This window comes from Rhinolophus sinicus, chromosome 1 (genome assembly GCF_057876585.1).
Source record: "Rhinolophus sinicus isolate RSI-liver-muscle chromosome 1, RSI-T2T, whole genome shotgun sequence".
Taxonomy (NCBI): Eukaryota; Metazoa; Chordata; class Mammalia; order Chiroptera; family Rhinolophidae; genus Rhinolophus; species Rhinolophus sinicus.
The window spans coordinates 88,822,835-88,843,739 of NC_142501.1; the positions used below are offsets into that span (position 1 = coordinate 88,822,835).

The window sequence follows — 20,905 nt, forward strand, 5'->3', positions numbered from 1 at the left end:
TATTCGTCTTTGCTTTGAAACAACATAAAGCAGCTTTGGTTCCTCAAGGTCTTGACGTCCTCAGCTATCATGAAAAATGTAATAGAGTAGTCTCCCCTTATCCGTGGGGGCTACATTCTAAGGCCCCAGTGGATACCTAAAACCACAGATGGTACCGTACCCTAATTCACATCTTCAACTCTGCCGGAAATGTGGCAGCAGCTTCTTCAGCAGCAGGGCAGCCTCTCCAGTAATTTTGATATTTTTCAGTCCAAACCTATCCCTGAATCTGTAACCATCCCTTACTTGCAGTAAATGGCTGGCGTCACTGGTTTCAGGGGCTCCCTTGCTGAAGTCTTCCTATAGGCTCAAAACACACTGCTGTCAATCAAACACATTTCCTGTTCATGTCTTTCACCCACAAATTTTCTCCTTTTCCACCCTAATTAAGCATTTATTACACAATGTGGCCGTAACTTTTGCAATTTGAGGTGTTACAGCAAAACTAGCATGAGTTTCTTTTTCCTTCTTCACAATTTCAGGGATAGAAGATTTGTTTTTACCATAGATCTTCACAACCTTAGCTTACCATTTTTTTTTCTTTCCTTATTAAATTGAGAACTTTTACCTTTTCACATAAAGGAAGCCCTTTATGGCTTCTCCTTGGCATATCTGAATTGCCAGCATCACTACTCTTGCACTTTGGGGCCATTATTAAGTAAAATAAGGGTGACTTGAACACAAGCCCTGTGATACCATGACAATTGATCTGATCACTGAGATGGCTGCTAAGTGAGTAAGGTGCGGGAGCATCTGGAGACAGGAATGGTGTGGATGGCATCAGATTTCATCACACTACTCAGAATGGCACGCAAGTGTGTGATTTAATACTTATGAATTGTTTATTTCTGGAATTTTCCAGTTAATATTTTTGGACCAAAATTGACACGGGTAATTGAAATCACAGAAAGTGAAAGTGCAAATGAGGGGGGACTACACCCATTGGGTACCCATCAGGAGGTGGAAGACTGGTGGGCAGCGTGGTCCACACAGATTCACTGCAATAGTCCCAGGCAGGAGCAGTCACACGTTCACCAACACAAGTAAGACGTGTTCTGGAACTTCAGAAATAACGTGGGGCAATTTGTCGTGGCGTGAAGTTCCACATGAGCTGGTAGAGGCAAGAACTAAGGAAATTTGGATTATTACTGCTAATGGGGTCCCACTTATTAAAACACAGGTGAGACATGTGGAAAGTTGAGCTCCGCTAAGAAAGTGCAAAGTATGGATTCGGCCAAGGACGAGCTAGCAAAATGGTACCTGACTCCTCGCTACAGAAGTCCAACCTGGAGACCCTCTATTCTAATAGAAATTTTTGTCTTGCATCTTCCCACTTATAGCAAGTTTTAGGCGAGCTAAAAGCCCCACTTTGCTCAGCTCTAGCGCAGAGGTTCTTCCTAGTCCCCCTCTTCTGTGCACGCCTGTCTCCTACTGGTCGAGTCCCCTGAACAAACTCTACCACTAAATACCTGTAGGTGCACACGTGCCTGTCTGAGCAAGAGGGAGGGAGAAACTAAGGGAAGCAGTCAGGCCCCTGGGCCAAGGTAGCTCAAAAAAGACCAAGACAAAAGATAGACATTAAACACAACAGCTATTTTATTTCCTACCTTATATTTTCCAAATTATCTATAGAAAAAGGCAAATCTTGCTTTTGCAAAATTAAATGCAAAAAGTACAAGTAAACACAGCTTTTCACAATCCACGCGAGCTTCCTGTGCTCTCTTTTATGGTCACTCCTGAGGTGCATGACCTTTATTATGTAATAAACATGGGTCACAGAAGGCAACCTGCCTGGCTGCAACAGAGGGCGTTCCACATGCAGAACAAGTTGACAATCTAGATTGCATGGCACCCCACTCGGGGACAAGGACCCTGTCATGGAAGGAAACAAACATTAGCATTTTTCCCACTCACCTCCACTAACTCTTGGCTCATCCAGAGAAAGTGATTGACAACCCCAAAGGCTGCTGGGCAACTATTTGAAAGAGGGGTCCACAGAGAGGCCTCCACCTGTTACTCTTTTCTTTATCACTTCACATCCATAGGGGTCCCTAAGCCCCAAGAGAAGGGTCAAGTGCAAATCTGGTAAACCAAGAAGCCCTAGCAGTTGTCAACTTAATTAGCCTTCAGGAAAAATATATGGCTATATGAGCACGGTGGAGTTGCTATAGAGACAGGCCCAGGAGGCGCATTTAGAACAGGGCCTCATCACATCACCTGATAAAAATAAGACCCAGGTTTTTTAATAGAATGAATTACTTAAGTTTTATATTTAACAGGGGACGATCCCAAGGCTGTTGCTGGTTTTCAGAATATTTTAGGAATCTGAGCTGCCTGTTTCTGCATATGTTAACAGCCATCACAACATATGCTCTGGTGACGGGCAGTTAAGAACTGGAAGCCCATGTGTCTCTCCCACCCCTTCAGACGAGAGAGGGTCCTTCTCACTTTGGGTTTCTCCTCCTTTAATTGGGTAAGAGACTTGCAACATGTTTCAGAGAAGAGACTTGGGGGAAAGACTGGCGAAGAGTTCTATTGCGCTATGTGCCAGGCCCTTTGCATATATTATTGCTAATCCCTATAAGAACCCTATGAAGTAATGATCTCATTTTGCAGAAGCGAAAACTGAGGCTTGGAGAGGTTAACATTTCCCCAAGGCCACACAGCTAATAAGTAGTAGGGTTGGGATTCAAATCCAGGTGTCCCCCATCCCAAAGCCCATTGCTTTTAAGACATCAACCACAACCTCTGCACAAAAAGGAATCCGGGATGGGGTGAATCTAGAGATTTACCATTTTTATTGATATGTAGCATGGACCTTGTTATAGTTTAATTTCTCCACTAAGGAGGTCCCAAAGTGAATGGATTCCAAGAAGAATTCCACAGAGATTCTGACGTCTGCTGATGAGTGCCTCTCCAATTATCCAAGACAAGTGTTCATTTCAGACTAACTTCTTCTGACCATCCAACATGCTTCTGGGATGCGTTTTCCCTAAGTCAGTCCAGCAAGCATAATTAACACAAGGGTCCCAAGTGAATGTCATAGATAGAGTGTCTCTACTGCTCTTGTATACACGAAAGCTTAAATATGTGCAATCAAGCTAGAAATCCAAAGTGAAGGGCTGTGGTTTTTTTTTTGGTTTTTTTTTGACAATTTTGTCTTTGGATTATTCACCACTCTCCTACTCTACATAGAGATTCTTTCTCTCTCTCTCTCTCTCTCTCTCTCTCTCTCTCTCTCTCTCTCTCTCTCTCTCTCCTTCCATTTATCAATTTTCCAACAGGTTCTACATAGTAGACTCAATCTGTGCCCACAAGGTGCCAGTCTTTCCTTGTGGGAAATGGTGGTGCTGGCGATGGTAAGGCTGGGCATAAGGCAATGGAGGTAACAGGGAAGGGAAAGGCGGTCGGAAGCTGTGGGTTCACTGGTGAGAATGATACTAAGCAGGGGTACACACTCAGGGGTACACACCCTGCTCCCCACTCAGTTTACCAGCTGAGAGTAATGACAGAAGATGTCTGGGCTCCAAGAGATCTGAGCGGGCGAAACTGGAATGTTTGGCTTGGCAGAAATTCTAACCAAAGCACCACTGTAAGTGAACTAGGCAAAGAGGCAGAAGGCAGAAGTCACAGACTGGAGGTTGAGACCCAGGCCAGAGCAGGAGACTTGCAATCTGAGAGAAAAGTGTGGTGCTTGGAAGACTCCCTGAGCAGTGGGACTCATCCTAGGAGCTGTCCCCAAGCTGCCTGCAGCCTCCAGCCTATGTGTATGGGTTCATCATTTTGCGCTATTGAAATAGTTCTATGATGGACTCTTGGCCTGTAATTAGCTCAGTAGACTCTGGGCCAGACTGGAAATCTAACTTCTACTGTAGGCAATCATACAGAGGTTAAAAGGCTGGACTCAAGCTGACTTTATAAGTTCTGGCTTTGCCACTAATTAGCTCTGGTAACTCAGGCAAGTCGCTTAAGCTCTCTATGCCTCAGCTTTCTTGTCTGTAAAAATAGGAATAATATAGGTGAGAGGCCAAGCATGAGCCCGCGTGGGAAAATGGCCAGTGGGCGATGTCATGGGCCAGAGACGACTCCCATCCCTCTGGTGGGGGGCTGGTGTGTGGGAAAGCCACGGCCGGCACAGTGAGCAGAAGCCAGACCCGGCCCTCTCCCCCTCTAAGACCCTAAAGCTGCTTGAACAACCCCTCCACCCACCCAATCTCTGTCCTCTCCTGCTAAAAGGGTCCAGACTTTCAGTGTATACAGAGCCTCTCTTGCTCTCAACTGTGAACTCTTTCCATGAAATGATCTCTAGGGTAACTCCTAGGCCCAGTCGTCACCTGCCACCAAGCCTTCCCCTATCCCTGTCTCTACCCTTTGCCCTCTAAATAAGGAAGCCATGCTCTCAGGCCAAGAACTTTTGCCCAATTTGGGTCCTGGGTAGCTTCTCGCCTCCCGCTTCCCCTGGGCCCCTGGCCAACCCCTCCCTCCCTCAGAGATGCTCACTTCATTCCTGCCTCATAGTTGGAATGACAGTGGCTCCCAGAATCCCTGGGGCCTGGGGAGGGTGATGGGGGTCTGGGGAGGCAGCCAGCCCAGGAGCAGGTTAATGTTACAGCCTGGATAAGTGAGCTGGGCAGTTAACGTCAGGGTGATGATCGGTGGAGGGGAGGGCCGGGTTGCTGAACTATAAAGATAGGTCAAATCAAATATAATCAACTCAGGACAGAGCCAGCCGGAGAACTGGACAGCGTCCCCAAGCCATGGTCCCTACCAGCCGCGGCTCAGCCTGGGTCCCTCTGCTCCCGACCCAAGTGCCCGAAGCAGGCTTTGGTTTCATGTCAGCAGGCTTCATCTGCCTTCCAAAAATAAGCCCCTGCCGCCATGCCGAGGGGAGAAAAACAAGAAGGGCGGTATTTTTAGGGCCATTAATTCTGACCACGTGCCTGAGAGGCAAGGTGGATGGCCCTGGGACAGAGGCTGCTCATCACTATGTCCTGGGGAGCAGGACGTCTTCAGGGCACGCTGCAGGCTCTGGTCTTCCTGGGCAGCCTAGTGGGCATGGTGGTGCCCTCTCCTGCGGGCACCCGTGCCAACAGCACACTGCTGGACTCGAGGGGCTGGGGCACCCTGCTGTCCAGGTCCCGAGCTGGGCTAGCTGGAGAGATCGCTGGGGTCAATTGGGAAAGTGGCTATTTGGTGGGGATCAAGCGGCAGCGGAGGCTCTACTGCAACGTGGGCATCGGCTTTCACCTCCAGGTGCTCCCCGACGGCCGGATCAGCGGGAGCCACGAGGAGAACCCCTACAGTGAGTGCCCGTTGCAGCCAGTTGGGAAGCTGAGGGCTTGGGCTCAGGCAGGGCGAGAAAATGAAGGGGCCTTGCTCTGATGCATGGGGTCCTGTGATAAAGGGGGGAGAAATGGTGTTCTCCACTTGGATGCCCATAACAGACTCGCCGTGACCCTGTCAGGGGGCAGGCTCAATATGCGGAGGCCCAAGCATCCCAGTGGGCTTGGCCATCATCCCACGGAGCCCTAATTACTTCATCATTATGGGCCCATCCATGGCCATAAAAGACCACAGGGAACCTCAGCCTAGGAAGCTGTGAGGCCAGGAAGGGGAGAAAAGTGAGGACCAAATGAGACACAGCTTATTTTTATTTAGCTTCTCCCTTTGAGAAGGAAAAGCAAGTGGTTTGCAAAATTTCTAGCTGAAGCACATCCTTCTTTGTATTTCAACCTGCCCCCTCATCCCCAGATCTGTGTTCTACAAGTTGATGGGTTGCTGGATGGATAGGCTCATCCCATCCAAGAGGGGCTGGGGGTCTACAGGATCCAGGCAAGCCATCATCCTCTATGTGGCTGCAGCGTTTGGAAGATTAAATGGGCTGAGATTTGTTGAAACATGTAGAGTATATATTTTGAACAAAACTAAACAGAATTCATTTTTGCTGCACAAGTCAAGGACCTCATGTGATTAAGTCAGTGAAAGCCCAGATTCAAAGCTAATCTTTAGATACCTAAGTGGCCACTGTGATCTCTAACTCTGATGTCACAACAGTCCCCTGCGGAACTGGATTTTTGACAGTATAGTGGCAAGACTTGCCAAATCTAGCTGCTGGAGCTCCTAAAATTAGAGAGATTGGGGATGAAGATGATGGAGGGTTTGCCTTTCTAGGAGCAGGGGGATGGGCTTAGATGTCCTTGCAGGGTCATCTTTAGATTGATGTCCCACCTGGTTTGCACAAGCCTTAGGTATCACTGCCTCCATTTCCTTGTCAGGCCTCCTGGAGATTTCCACAGTGGAGAGAGGTGTGGTGAGTCTCTTTGGAGTGAAAAGTGCCCTCTTCATTGCCATGAACAGTAAAGGAAGACTATATGCCACGGTGAGTTCATCAGGCCAGGGGAAGCAAGCCCCAGGCTGTACAAGGCTTGAAGCTTACGCAATGAGGAAAATAATGCAAACTCTTGAGGAGAGAAGTGAATATTCATCTAGAATGAGAAAAGAAGGGGGCTGTGGAAGGAGCCTGTGCAGGTGAGGGGCCTCAGAGCTCAGGCTTTGTAAGCTTCACAGTGTATTTGCCCCTGCATCAGGCCATGATTTTCTGATCCTACCTGCCAGAGCCTTTGCAATTACACAGAAACCATAGCTCAGAGGGCTACTGGGTCTGAGGGAAACCTGCATTTTAGCATACAGCTGTCATGCAGGCTATGGGTCAGCTTTGATTCCCTGATCTGGAGAGGCCCACAGAAGCAAGTCTATCTCTCAGCCTGAGTGTGCTGTTCTCCACAACCCGCGCTCCGAGAGGTGTCTGGAGCCTGAGCACCATAGGAAGGAGAAATGGAGGTTCTTTCCCTCACCGTCATTGGTGCATGAAAATTTTAGTGCAAGGTTTTAAGTCCTCTGATCCCTGATCCCATGCACTGGAGAAGCATCCTCCCCATCATGTCCCCCTGGTGGGCCAGGCCACCCCTCCTCCTCTCCATCACAGATCACCCCTGCGAGGTTCACCTTGCCTACTCCTGAGCACACTTACCAAAATCTCTGAGCCCCTCCATCCTGGGTCTCTCAGCCCATGATTTGGCTTATTCCAAAATATGGACTAGGAAAGCTTTCCCTATGATGTTGAAGAAACTGAGAGTTCTTGTGACAGAAATAAGAAGGCTAAAAAGGAAGACCTCTGAGCAATCATCAAGGAATACCAGAGTTATTTATGGGGAGGGTGTGGAGGGTTGTTCTACCTCTCCTTGGAGACAGACTGAGGATCAACAAGTGAACAGAGAGGTCTGGGACTGGTGCCAGCTTCTGGGGAGAGGACCCCAACACAGGAGCTCTGTTACATACCTGAATGTGGTGCTCAGGTAGTCTGTGCCCTTCATCTTTAGCACTAACATCTCTCAGCCAGGAGGGTTTATGTGGAGATGGGTCATGCATTAAATTCCGTGGGTCTCTGAAGTAAGACAAGTAGCTGGAGGGTAGGCGGGGCAGGAGCTGGACCACGGGTCCCAGTCTGCACACCATATGCACTTCTGCTGCAGGTCTTACACGCGTTCCCTGCAGAGAGAGCCCTCACAGGGCCACACACAGCCATGACTGACAGGAGACCTGGGAGACCATCTCAATTGTAAAGTGAGGATAAAGACCCAGTGCACCTCCCAGGGTGCTGGGGGATAATGCTGGGAAAGCACTCCGCAGGGCACCAAACAGTAGGTGCTCAGTGTGGGGGAGCTGTGCATGGGGTTCAAGGAGGGCGAGGCACCCTGCCGTGAGGATCTTTCCTCGGGTGGAGACCTGTGGGAAGACCGTTGTTCACATCACCTTGGTAACTTGTGAAAAAGTACAGCTTTCCAGGGACCTTCCTCAGAGATGCTTATCCAGTAGGACTGGGCTGGGAACCTGGAAATCAGTTTGTTTGTTTTTGTGTTTTAAGTTTCTCTGGTGTTTCTGGGGCACAAGCAGGCTTGGAGACGCCAGGCTACATGGCCTCTGCTCTGCCCTAGAATGACACCAGCCCTGAAAGCTGGAGGGCTGGGGAGATGAAAGCCTCTCTGGCTTGGGAGATTTTATCATTCTCTGCAAAGGTGGTGGAGAGAACAGGAGGCAGCTAGGAACAGCCTAGGTTTTGTGGAGTGAGCACCCCTCTGTGCAGTGAGCCAACCCCAAGAGCCCCTCCTCACCAGCCTGCATAACGCCTGGGGTCCCACTGGTTGGAGAGCAGGTAATGGGGATGTTAGCTATGGGACTCTATGCAAGAGCCTCTTTGGCAGGTAAATCTCCTGGAAGGAAGCACTCCTTACAGAAACCCTTCTCCTGGCCACCTTTATAAACAAGCTGTTTAGTATTTCTCCTTACCCAGAAAGGATTCACCTGTGAGGCAGGGAAAGACCACAAATGCAGGGTAAACTTATCCACTTTCCACTTCAAGTCATGCTACTGGTAGGAGAAGCTGGGGGAGGCTGGGAACAGGAGATTTAATAATCAGAGAACGGGCCGCAAAGGGGTAAGCATTCAGAGAAACCAAGGGAAGGGACACATCTCTGAAATGTGGGCTGACTCCTACGGTCAGAGACACCCCTGGCCCTCACCCTGCAAAGGGGACAAGCAGGGCTCACTACTGAGCAGTCCAGGAAGAAGGGGGACTGTGGGGAGAGAAGACTGTCCTCTCTTCATTCTCCCAGACGCCACATACCCTCCCCGAAGCATTTGGCCCAGGAGCACCTTCTCCGAGGTGGGATGTCTCCTCCTTGGAGCCCAGGGCCAGACAGCCTGTGTACAGAGGGGGCTGAGCTGTGCCCCAAGCCTGGGCACCTGAGGCTTTGTGCCGCTGAGCGCCAGAAGCTCCGGAACCACCTCCACCCCTCCCCCGCCAACCCTCTGGCCCTGTTATCACGGTCTAAAAAAACAATTGCCAACTGATCCGCAGAGCCAGGAAGACTCCTGCTGGGTGATGATTTCATTCACACTATTTCCCTTTAAGCCCCCTGAGCTGCCTCATCTCCCTGCAGCTCAGCTGCTACTGCCGCTAAATGGGATTCCTCCTGGGAGGAGGGGAACCCTTCTGGGGCGGAGGATAGGGGACAACCCGTGGTTGTGGTCCCAGAATTGGTGCCAAGAAAGCCCACCTGAGGGAAAGTGTCCTCCCCACAGGTCTCCGCCCTAGGAAAGAGGGCTGCAGAGCCTCGCGGCAGGGTGCCTCGTCCTCCTTGGACCCCGTGCACAGCTCCCCCACACTGAGCACCTACTGTTCGGTGCCCTGCGGAGTGCTTTCCCAGCGTTACCCCCCCCCCCCGCCCCCCGCACCCCTCCTGGGAGGCGCACTGGACCTTCATCCTCACTTTACAACTGAGACACGGGTCTCCCAGGTCTCCTGTCAGTCATGGCTGTGTGTGGCCCTGTGAGGGCTCTCTCTGCAGGGAACGCGTGTAAGACCTGCAGCAGAAGGGCATTTGGTGTGCAGACTGGGACCCGCGGTCCAGCTCCTGCCCCGCCTACCCTCCAGTCACTGCAATGTCACTGATCTTCTCTGGGCCTGGACCTCTGCTCTCTCAGGTTAGGCTGAGGCAGAAATCAGTGAGTTCTAATCTCCTTTTTAAAATTGAAAAAATAAAATCAAAGATCTCTATCCGACAGTGGTTCTGTTAGAATCCTTTGGCTGAGAATAATACATGGGGACAAAAAGGTACTAGAAATTCAGTTGTGCTTTTAAGTGATTTTAGTTTTACTAATTGTAATTGTGTCTGCATCATTTTAATCAATAGCAGTATGACAATGTGCAAAACACGTGATTTTCTTCATCCAGAAAGGTCTTTGAGAATTACCTGGGGAGGGGAGGACTAAGCCTTTCTCTCACTCACTCAGTGCTCAGTTAGGGGCGTCTCTCACATGGCAGGGAACAGGCCTCCTGAGGGATGGGTGCAAGCGTCCCTGAGCTTAGCCCTTGTGGAAGTGCTGGGAAGTGGGACTGGGGTTCAGAGAAAACCTTGCTCATGAGGGGTCCTGCAGACAAGTCTCACAAATGGCCTTGTCTGTGGCCTGTCAGCTACAACAAGCTATGCAGGAATGAGAAGAATGAGTGACTTGGTGAAAACATTTTCAAACACTTCTAAATTGTCAATGCAATTGAGTGTTAGGGACAAGGGGAGGAGAATACAGACCTCTTCTGAGGTGGGAGATGTTATTTCTCCATTTCAGCTAAGAACAGGAAAAGAAACCGTCAGAGGCTGCAAGAGGAAAGGTCTCAGGACAAGGGTTTGGTTTTTGTTTTTGTTTTTGTTTTTTCCGTCACTGCCCAGCTCCTTAAACCACCCCTACCCCACGCTCACACACAGCCAGGAGTAATAGGGGCAAGTGGCCCAGGGCAGCCCTAGAGAAAGAACTTTAAACGTAAGAGTACACCTCCACCAGTCTGGGTGACTCAGCTCTGCCTACAAACAAGTGATGGATGCCTGGTCCACCCCAGACTTTAAGGGGCATTTCTGCCAGAGGTAACTCATGCCGAAACACCCACATATCTAACCCTCTGCAAATATCCTTCTCCATAGTGAGAGCTAAATGCTTTAGAGTCTGGTTCCACATAAATCTGATTAGACCTATATGGAATGTAAGACGTTTTCACGCTGGGGCTTGAGTCCTGGCAGGCCCAGGAAATGTGATCCAGTGGAATTATTTTCATTTGTTCAAGTAATAATATACGGTAGCTACTTTTATTATCACAGCGTTCATTTGGCGTGAGTGTTTTTCTCACTAGAGCTGAGGAGCCAACATTCCTAAGCCATGAGAGCTCAGAGCTGGGGAAACATTGGACATGAATTAAGGGGCTGGGTCATGATACCAGCTTGAGCAGCAATCTGGGCAGCAGGAAAATCCCACCAGCCTGAAGCATCGGATGCATCAAAGAGTTCAGGGAAATCATCTTGGCCTCTTATCACAGGTCTCGCCTGATAGCCCCCTGAACGCCAAGGGTGGGGCGTGGTGCTGAAAGGAACGGGCAAGGGAAAGGCAGAGAGGGCTTCTACAGTAAACTTCATCTGTTTCTCTTGTTTCATTTTAGATTTGTACGGAATGCTGGGGAAGGCTAGGAATATGAGATAAGCTAGATGAAAAGAACAGAATAGGGAAAAAAAACACAATTTCAGAAACTTGAAAAAAGGGGGTGATGAGGATTTGAGTAATCAAAATCTGATGAGCAGAGAACAAAACACAAAATGTATAAACCACCATCATGCACTTTTAAACAAATATGTCTTAGGAGACCCAGACACTAGGAAAGGCTGGATTCTGAAATTGGAAACATTCTAGAACAGAGGATATGAGTGAATGCCGTCAGTTTCTTGCCAGAATCGCTCAGTTCCTCCTCCTTCCCCTCCTCTTCCCCCACTCTCTGCCCCAAGATTTGATTTCCTTTCTAGAGTTTGCAAACCACACACGAAACCTCTCCCCTAACCACCATCCAGATCAGAAATGAATTCTCCTGGAAATTAACAGGGCAGTTACTCTCCAGGGACATACAAAGTTAGAACAGAGGGGAAAGCGGTAGGTGAAGGACGGAAGAGGAGGAGACCACCAGTTTCTGATACAAATGTTTTCTTACTTCACATCCTGGCCCATCTTCTATCCTGAATTCCTTTTCTATTTAAAAAAAAAAAAATCTACTTATATGACTAGGTAATACATGAACATGGTTTAAGGGGGAAACCAATACAAAACAATACGCATGGAAATTAAGTCTCATTCTCACTGTGGCCTTGAAGCCTCCTGGTTCCTCTCCAGAGATAGCCACTGTTACCAGTTTCTTGCATACCATTCCAGGAGGAACGTGTTCCTGTTTGTGTGCACGTGCTGGTATCGTTTTGTTTTGTTTTTAAATCACACACACAGGAGCATACTATACATGATGTTCGGAACCTTGTTTCTTCACTTAACAATATATCTTTGAGACCATTCCAAGTCAGTTCTCAAAGAGGTTTCTTAATAGTATTCCACTTTGTGGATGTACCCTAATTGAGATAACCACTCTCTTCCGAAATGGGGCTGTTTCAGTGTTTTACTGTTGTAAATAACGCTGCAGTGAGTAACAGATGTAGGAGTGTCCCGTAAGATAAATTCCTAGAAGCAGAATTACTGATCAAACCTATAATCATGGGCAAGGGAAAGGCAGAGAGGGCTTCTACAGTAAACTTCATCTGTTTCTCTTGTTTCATTTTAGATTTGTACAGAATGCTGGGGAAGGCAAGTGGTTTTATTCTAAAAGATATTGTCAAATTGCTCTTTATAGAGTTTATAGCAATTTCCACACTCACGGACATTAAAGGAGAATCCCTAGTCTCCATGCCCTCACCAATGAAAGTATGTTATCGAACATTTTTCTCTTTGTAATCCAACAATTAAAAATGTGATCTCACAGTTATGGTTTACATTTCTCTTATTAGCCATAGTGTCTTATGTTTAAATGCTATTTTTATTTATTTTTCCATAAATTGTCTGTTCCATTTTTTTCAGTGAGTTAAGGGTTCTGAATATAGTAACAAAATATGCTCTTTGATGCAAAATATATTACAAGATACCATGCATTGGAAATTATTTTTTATCCAGTCTGCTATTTGTATTTTCATTTTTATTAAGGTTTTTAAAATGTTTTCCAGACAAAGTCAAATTTATTTGTTTTGGATTTTTTTATGGCTTCTAGTTTTTTGTGTGCCCTGTTTAGAAAGAACTTCCTGACTAAAAAAAAAAATTTCTGGATTTTTAAGGTTCTCTTTTTTACGCGTAAATCTTTGCTCCTTTTGGAATTTGTTTTAATGTAAGGAATGAAGTCGTACATCAAACTATTATTGCCACTGTTATTATTCTTGTTACTAGTAACACCATGTTTTCTCCAGTGATTTGAAATGCCACTTTTATTTTATATTTATTTCAGATCCATTTTTATTTCATGCATGTTTGGGTTTACTTCCTGACTTTCTATTTTGTTCATTGATCTGCACCAGACTTTTAATCAGTGTAGCTTTATCTCTATTTAACTTGTAAAATCAATCCTGAGTTTATTTTCTCTTAGTGTGGTTGCTCCACAGCTTTGCCCCTCAAAGATCTTAGATCCTGTGGCTGACTCTGCAGCCCATGCACAGGTGAAGAACTGTGGTCCACAGAAGCCCTGAAGGCTGCAGTTGCGGAGCCAGCCTCTGCCTCTGCTTACCCTAGCTCTGTGCTCTCTCATGCAAGCTCACTGCATCCCAGGCATTCAGGCAGTAATTGGAGAGCTTAATTGTTAAGTTGTTCAATAATTCACAGCAAGTTTCGCTGAAACGGTGATCCAGGGTAAGACACAGGCTTTTAGGACTACTGATGGACAGTAGTTCATGATTCAGTTGGAAAAGAATAATTATAGTAATAACAATTACTTTTTTATCTTACTATGTGCTAGGCATAGATCAAGGATTTTCCATGCATTAGTTCAGTTAATGTGCACTCCAATTCAATGGCTTAATTATTCTTACTGCTCCCACTTTACAGATGAGGGAACTGAGGCTTAGTAGGTTAAATAATTTGCCAAAGTTTACATAGCTAAGCAAGAGGTGAATCATCAGCCTAACCTCAAAGCTATTGCTCAAATTTGCTCTTTACCTACTTTGATTCGTTTATTTTCCCTACCTTTGCAACATTCCTTCCTTCATTCATTCCACAAATACTGATTGAGTACCTATAACCAGGGAAAGGAACACTTGTGAAAATTCCCTAGATGGTGTCGAGGTGGCTGGTGAAAGTGTCCACATTTATAACTAACCTTATGTGAAAGTGCTTTGTAAACAACCAAGTAGGGGCATGAGGGTGGATGGGTAAATGCATTCAGTGGTAGGTGAGATGTGGCCACCCCCTTGCACTCCCATCCTGCATCAAAAGAGCCATCCACACGGGGTTATCTGTATATTTCAGTATTGTCCCTGCTACATCATCATTTATTCAGCATCATGCACTCAACAGGCACCGTCCTTGTCTCAAGGAACTTGGAGTCTATTCGGAAAGAAGAACCTGTCATACAGGGTTTTAAATGCTGCCTGAGAGGGGAACTCAAAAGGCTGGGGTGTCTGAGAGCGCTGGTGAGCCAGCTCATCACCTTCCATTCATAACAGGAAGAGGCTCTCATCCATGCCCAGAGCCGGCCAGGTCAGGGAGCTCACAGTACAATTCCTCTAGAGGAGGTCGGAGAGCATCTCTGGCACTGCCCGTCAGCCATGGAGTGGGTTTTTGTTTTTTATATCCAATGGCCTCCGTCAGCAAGAAGGAGTCAGAAATTATACTCCACTTTCTCTGTTTCATTAAAGAATGAAGGCTTTTTGGGGTCTTTTTGCAAGCCTAGACCCCAGGTCTCCTGGCTCCCATCTTCTCTCTTCCTCTAATCCCCACGGAGCTCCTCCCCAACAGCACAGATGCCCCCAGCCTCCCCCAGGGCAGGGACCCAGGCAGGCTGAGGAGGAAAGGGCCCTTTTTCTAGGAATCAAGGAGGACTTGGGTGATGTATTGGGAATGAGTTTGTTGATGTGGGACAGGAAGTCCAGCACTCACTTTCTGAACAGGTGGTCCACACACAGTCCTGATAAATCGCCAAGTTAGCGATTTATAACTGGCCTCCGACTCCACGGCACCACCTGTCACACAGGGAACAAGGTTCTTTTCCCCGTAGAAATTGCTTCTCCTCACCGTCTCTGCTCCTGCACTTCCCTGGAGAACAATGACGGTCTAGGAGGCACCACGCATGTTCTGAGTCAAAGTCAAAATCTCTTTTTAAGGAATAACAAATTTGGAACTTAAACTGGGAAAGATAGAGTGAGGCAATACAAGTGGAAAGAGTTACCATAGCAACACAAGTGGAAAGAGTTACCATAGCAACCTAAGTGGAAAGAGTTACCATAGCAGCACAAGTGGAAAGAGTTACCATAGCAGCACAAGTGGAAAGAGTTACCATATTCAACAGACAGACTGGGAAGGACTTAGGAAGTCCAGTCTTCACCCCTCCATTATCCACTCCCCACAACACAGTTTGCAGAGAAGGGAACTGAGGCTGCGAGAGGAGGAGCCTGCTCAGGGTCACACAACCAGGAAGTGAAAATGCCACTAACTAGATCCCCACTCTCAATCCTGCTGCACTAGTCTACCTCTCACAGTGGACTTGAGAAGACAGCTTATTGTGTCCTTTTCTGGCCCTTTTCCTGAATGGAATAAATGTTCACTTAGGTGCTTAGTAGAAAGTACCTTGAACTGAAGGTACTTATCCGTGTGACACAGACCATCCATATATGTCCCTGGGCCTTGGTTTCCTCATCGTAAAGGAGGGAAGGTGAGAAGGGGCCATGAGCGTCCTGAAGTCTCTTCCTGTTTGCACCTTTCATGATTCTGTTAACCTAGTGTGGCTTACATCACAGTAGTTGTCTTACAAAGGACAGGGGAGGGCACCCCGCAAAGAGGCCTGCTGTACCTCATTTATCATTGAGCCGTGGCTGTTTGTCTATTCTTTCACAGCCCAGCTTCCAAGAGGAATGCAAGTTCAGAGAAACCCTCCTGCCCAACAATTACAACGCCTATGAGTCAGACCTGCACCGAGGGACCTACATTGCACTGAGCAAATACGGACGGGTAAAGCGGGGCAGCAAGGTGTCCCCAATCATGACTGTCACTCACTTCCTTCCCAGAATATGAGGACCCTGAAACACGGTTCACAGGTTGAAAGCGACATCTTTTCTATTGGAATTTTGCACAAGTGAACAATTCCCCTCTCCCCCGTGACTCCTGAGTCAGGTTTGTCTTGTGCTCGGGGAGACCTGAGTTGGTTCTCTTGGCCACCAGACCCCATGACATGTAACCCATCTAAGTGAGGGGTTGCAGCCAGCATTCTAGAAAGGCAATGGAGCCCATGCTATGACCTCACCTGAGGAAAGAAGGTACAGATGACACTTGTAGAATGTGACTTTGTGCACAGGAAAAGGCCAGGGTGGAAGTATGTGTGCGTTGATATATAGCCATACATCTTCGTGTGTATTGTCAGAGCAAAGACATTTCAGAGCATCAGGTTTCTTTCTGCCGGAATCATCGCTGCAGGCATGTGCCTGCCAGAATGTCACGTGTCAAACGAGCAGGATTGACGTGTACTCCCATTCTGCCTCTTTCCAATCATCTTTCCATTCAGAGGCCACTGGTTGCACGGGTTACATGGGTGGCAGGAAACAGCTGTCCTCTAGGTACAGAGAGGGCATGGTGAGCGGGAGTAAGATTTAACTGTAAACCAGAAAGAAAGTGAGCAGGTACTCCAACTCCTTGCCTGTGAGTGCTCTGGGACACTGGGATGCATTGTCAGCGCAGCGGGGGAAGAAGGCATCCCCCTCTTGGAGGAAAGGGGCAGAGCAGTGTCTCGGGCAGTAGAAGGCCTGCAGGAAGCAGTGGGAGGGACGGGATGCTCTATGGAGAGCCATGCTGCTTGAAGGAGTCAGTGCTATGTGTGGCTCCAAGAACAAGCAAAGCCAGGCTGCCTGCCCATAACTTTTCCTCACTGTGAACCGGGGTTTATTTTAACCTCAGATGACAAGGATCCTAATAATGGCAACCTGTTTGGCAAGGGGTGAAGGGATGTAAAATAGGGCATGAAGGAAGTAGAGAGGCTTTGGATGCCAGATGATAATTCCTTTCCAGCTACATCCAGGAAACTCACCCAAGTTCTCATCTGATACTTGCACTTCCTTCTTGGTCGTCCTCATCTCACATATACACTGGTGCCTGGGTGCAGTAGAATGGACACCGTGATGTCCGGAGTCCGCCCCCTCGGACCCCCTACAGTAGGAGAAGAGGGATAATCCTGTGACATCAAGTAGCCAAGCTGAAGCAGCTCCTTGCTGTACAATGTCCTTTTGCCTCCTGTCCTTTGAGAATATTCAGAGGTTCCCCAAACGACTATAAATGTTATCTGCCTGAAGCCTTCAGATTCCTGAACCATTGGAACGTTCCTAAATCGGAAACCAGAGCGAGCCAGATCGGAGTGCAAATATTTTCAGCATACGTGAACCATCGAGTTACAATATGACCTGACGCCCTCGGCTGCTTTCAGGGGCCCCTGCCTGCAAGACAACCCTTCATCTGCTACAAATGCCTTCATCTTTGGCATACCTCTCTGTATGCAGATGTGCCCATCTATAGATAGCTCTGATCTGAACGAGTGTGAGCTGTGATGGAGGTTGACAATCCCAGGGAGAGGCAAACATCAGGGAAGACAGGTGCTGGGTGAGGAGGAAAAGTCCACACCGAGGTGAGTGAAGATTCAACAGACAGTAGAGCTCAGGAGCAAGAGTGGACATGGCCAAGCCTTGGTTGGAAACTGGAAGGAGCTATGGTCCCAGATCAAGGAGAAAGGAGAGGAAATTGGTCCATTTTGGCTATTTGGAGGCAGGGGACAAAGCTGATTGTTTCTCAGGAGGTCTTGTCCAGAGTAATCTGTCTCTATGACAGGGTTCATCAGAAACATACTCTCAGAACCTGAGGTGTGTATCAGCTCCTGATGGAATGTGCTGGGAGTGTAGGAAGGCTGGGTGGATGGATGGACTGTGATCTGGACAGGAGAAAAAAGTTTTAGGTCCCAAAGCATTAGTTCCTTTCTGTCTAGATCTTTGAGCTAAGAGGGGTCTCAGGCTGCTAGATATTTCCTGCAGCGCTCTAGTGGTTCATAAAAGTGCTCAAATCCTGACAAGGAGTTCCCCAAATGTCTGCTCCCATTTTTCATGCTGGGAGTGAGAAAGAGAAGCTATGAAATGCAGAGGATCAAGCAAGCTTGATATTCAGTCACTACATCGTGGCACCAGCGCATGAATTGTCTATGGCTAGAATCAGTTACAAGCAGCCGTGCGTCTGCTCGAACTGCTAGCCGGACTGTGCTGTACTAGTTGTTAAGTATTCTGAATATAACCTCTGGGTGTATGGATGCATCCTTGACTCTTTGAAATCCTTCCCATCCAAAGGAATTTTCCCAAGGGCTTGCTCCCAAGTGGCTTAGGCTTAAGAAAAATCAATCTCCATGCCCCGAAGTGGGTTGAGAGGCAGGACACAGTGAGATCAACAAGGGGCTTCTGAGTCCCTTCTCTCACGCTGCTGTGTGTAGGCACAGGCGTGCAGAGTCATCACCTAGCTGATCGTCATGTCTACTGAGTCCTGAAATTAGCTGTCAGCCCCATGGGATCCAAAAGATGGCAGAAGGTGTTGCATAGGCAGGGAACAGAGTGATCCCCGCCTTCTTGCTGAGGCTGTACTGAGAATAATTTGGGTCCTCCCTCCCCCAAATCCTTAGCTATAATCCTGGTTTAGAGAGTTTTGTAGCTAATTGGTCTCTCTCCTATCCTGCACCTTCTCTGGCAGCTCCATGCAAACTTGGGGTTCCAGGAGCCCTGACGCTGTCCTCCTCCCTCTTCAAGAGCAAATGATAAAGAGAGCAACATACTGCACCCCTTTGAAGACAGACTTCTCACCTGGGAAGAGGTTAGCTCAGAAATCATGGGAGAGCCCATGTAAAATCTGCACCCTCCTCAGGGTGATGGATGGTCTTCCGAGGAAACCAGAAAACTCCAACTGCCTTGTTCGAGCTGTTGATTGTTTCCTCATTCGCTGCCTTCTAATACCACTTCCCTTCCCACTTCCCACACATTTTGGAACCTCCTTCGGAAAGCAGCATATAATTTTGCAATTAATACCCTAACATTATCCTTCACAGCCTTCCCTCTCTGCCATCACATCCCACAACACCTCCAACACACACACACACACACACACACACACACACACACACACACACACACACACACTCCAAGGCACTGGTCAGGGCAATTCAATGGCTTAAGAAAGAAGAATATTTTCTCTGTCATCTGATCCAGGTTACAAACCTCCCTCCTTTTCAGACACCTAGCTTTCTCCCCAGGTCAATAACTCAGGCCTGAAATCCTCTCCCAACTCCAATCTTGTCCTGGGCAGTTTGGAATTCTCCTGCCCATCCCGGCTCTGGGCCTGCGCCTTCCTAGACTTCAGGTCCTTCACATTCTCATGTAAGCAAGTCCCGAGGAAAAAGGAAGTTCAAAAGTCCACGAGGTAGAGTTTTCCTGCCTCCCCATGCTGAACATCCATTGCCAATGCCACAGCCACGGGTGCAGACATACCTACCACATGCAGCCACTGACCTCTAAGACACTGCGATATTCTCTCTGTCCTCTCTCCCCTTCTGCCCCCTTTCATGTAGACACACACTAGAAAATTCCTGCATCTTTTTATCCCAATGCTTTTCCCCAAAGGCTCTGGGTCCGTTGTCACTGAAGAGGTAGTCCCTGCCACTTGCCTTTCCTATGCCTGCAAAGAACGAAGGCCTGACAATGAAGTTCGCGCACTTGTTGCAACGATGTCACTAACCTTTTTTGATATCAGGGGTTATTTATTATGAATTTGTACCAACTGGACAAACAGTTAACTGAGTTTATTATTTGGAAGTGCTGAAAAGACTACGTGAAAAAGTCAGACAAAACAACCTGAACTTTTGCCAACATTTCCTGGCTCTTGCATCACGACAACACACCAGCTCACATGGCACTGTCTGTGAGGGGGTTTTTAGCCAGTAAACAAATAACTGTATTGGAACACCCTCCCTACTTACCTGATCTGGGCCCCAATGGCTTCTTTCTTTAACCGAAGATAAAGGAAATATTGAAAGGCAGACATTTTGATGACATTCAGGACCTCAAGGGTAATACAATTACAGCTCTGATGGCCATTCCAGAAAAAGAGTTCCAAACTTGCTTTGAAGGGTGGACTAGGCACTGGCATTAGTGCATAGCTTCCCAAGGGGAGTACTTGGAAGGTGACTGTAGTGATATTCAGCAATGAGGTGTGTAGCACATTTTCTAGGATGAGTTCGCGAACTTACTTGTCAGACCTCGTAGGTCTCTAATATTTGTCCCCCTTCCTCCCACCAAGGAACCAGCCACTCATTCTACTGCCTCCCAGGAAAACTCCAAAGGTAGGAACGTCTGGAACAAGACCAGAGAATAGACAGAAATACTCCACCCTACACTTTCACCTGAGTTGTGTTCCCCCTCCCAGAACAGGAGGGAGTGATTACACCCATAACAGACCCCAAATCTAGTCCATCATGCAGATAGCCAACATAGAACCATGTTTATATACCTCATGAACTAGTGAAATTCCAGCATTCAGATAGCTGTGTCCCCACGTTGTTTTTCCCTTTCTAGACTCAGGCTGGGTCCCAGGGCACAGCTGTCCTTAAACGTGGCTCTAGCGAGTAGGAAGACTCAGAATTTGTTCAGTCATGTGCTTGTAAAACGTGATGCTTCTATTTTTTAAAAAAATATGTATGTGCTATGCACAAACCATATCATGTTCCAGCAAAAAGTAAAAGGTCTTTTTATACGTTCCTCTAAACTGTTTGACTCCGCCCCACTATTAAAACTGACAACGAATCTCTGGGCTGTGGTTGGTTTTCATCTTGATTGTTTTCCATCTCACAAAGAGGCAGCGAAGGGGAACAGCATAGATTCCTGGTGTTCTCGCGATGAGGGATTCACGGCACTGAGGATAATGAAGGCAGGAAGAAGCCAGGAGGTCACTTGGTCCAACTACTGCGTTTTATAAATTGGGAATTTGGCCCAGAATGGGAAAGAAAACTACTGTAGACCATAGGCTACAGTGAGGCAGCCACTCTTGTCCTCTTCTGCCTTGGTCCACGTTTCTGTGGCCAAAACATTTGCTCACTCACTTATTCTCCCATCAACCTGTCTCTGTGCTACATCGGCCTAGGTTCTGGGGATGCATGAGTTAATAAGGTGGAGACTGTCCCTGTCCT

The 20,905-nt window shown here is 47.6% G+C and overlaps 1 protein-coding gene across 1 annotated transcript; it reads left to right on the plus strand.

Moving 5' to 3' along the window:
• Nucleotides 1–4,748: 4,748 nt before the first annotated feature.
• On the plus strand, nt 4,749–20,674 carry FGF6 (fibroblast growth factor 6). Its single transcript, XM_019756924.3, has 3 exons — nt 4,749–5,341; nt 6,315–6,418; nt 15,547–20,674. The coding sequence occupies exons 1-3, from the start codon at nt 4,996–4,998 to the stop codon at nt 15,721–15,723; spliced, it is 627 nt and encodes a 208-aa protein (XP_019612483.1). The 5' UTR covers nt 4,749–4,995; the 3' UTR covers nt 15,724–20,674.
• Nucleotides 20,675–20,905: the final 231 nt, after the last annotated feature.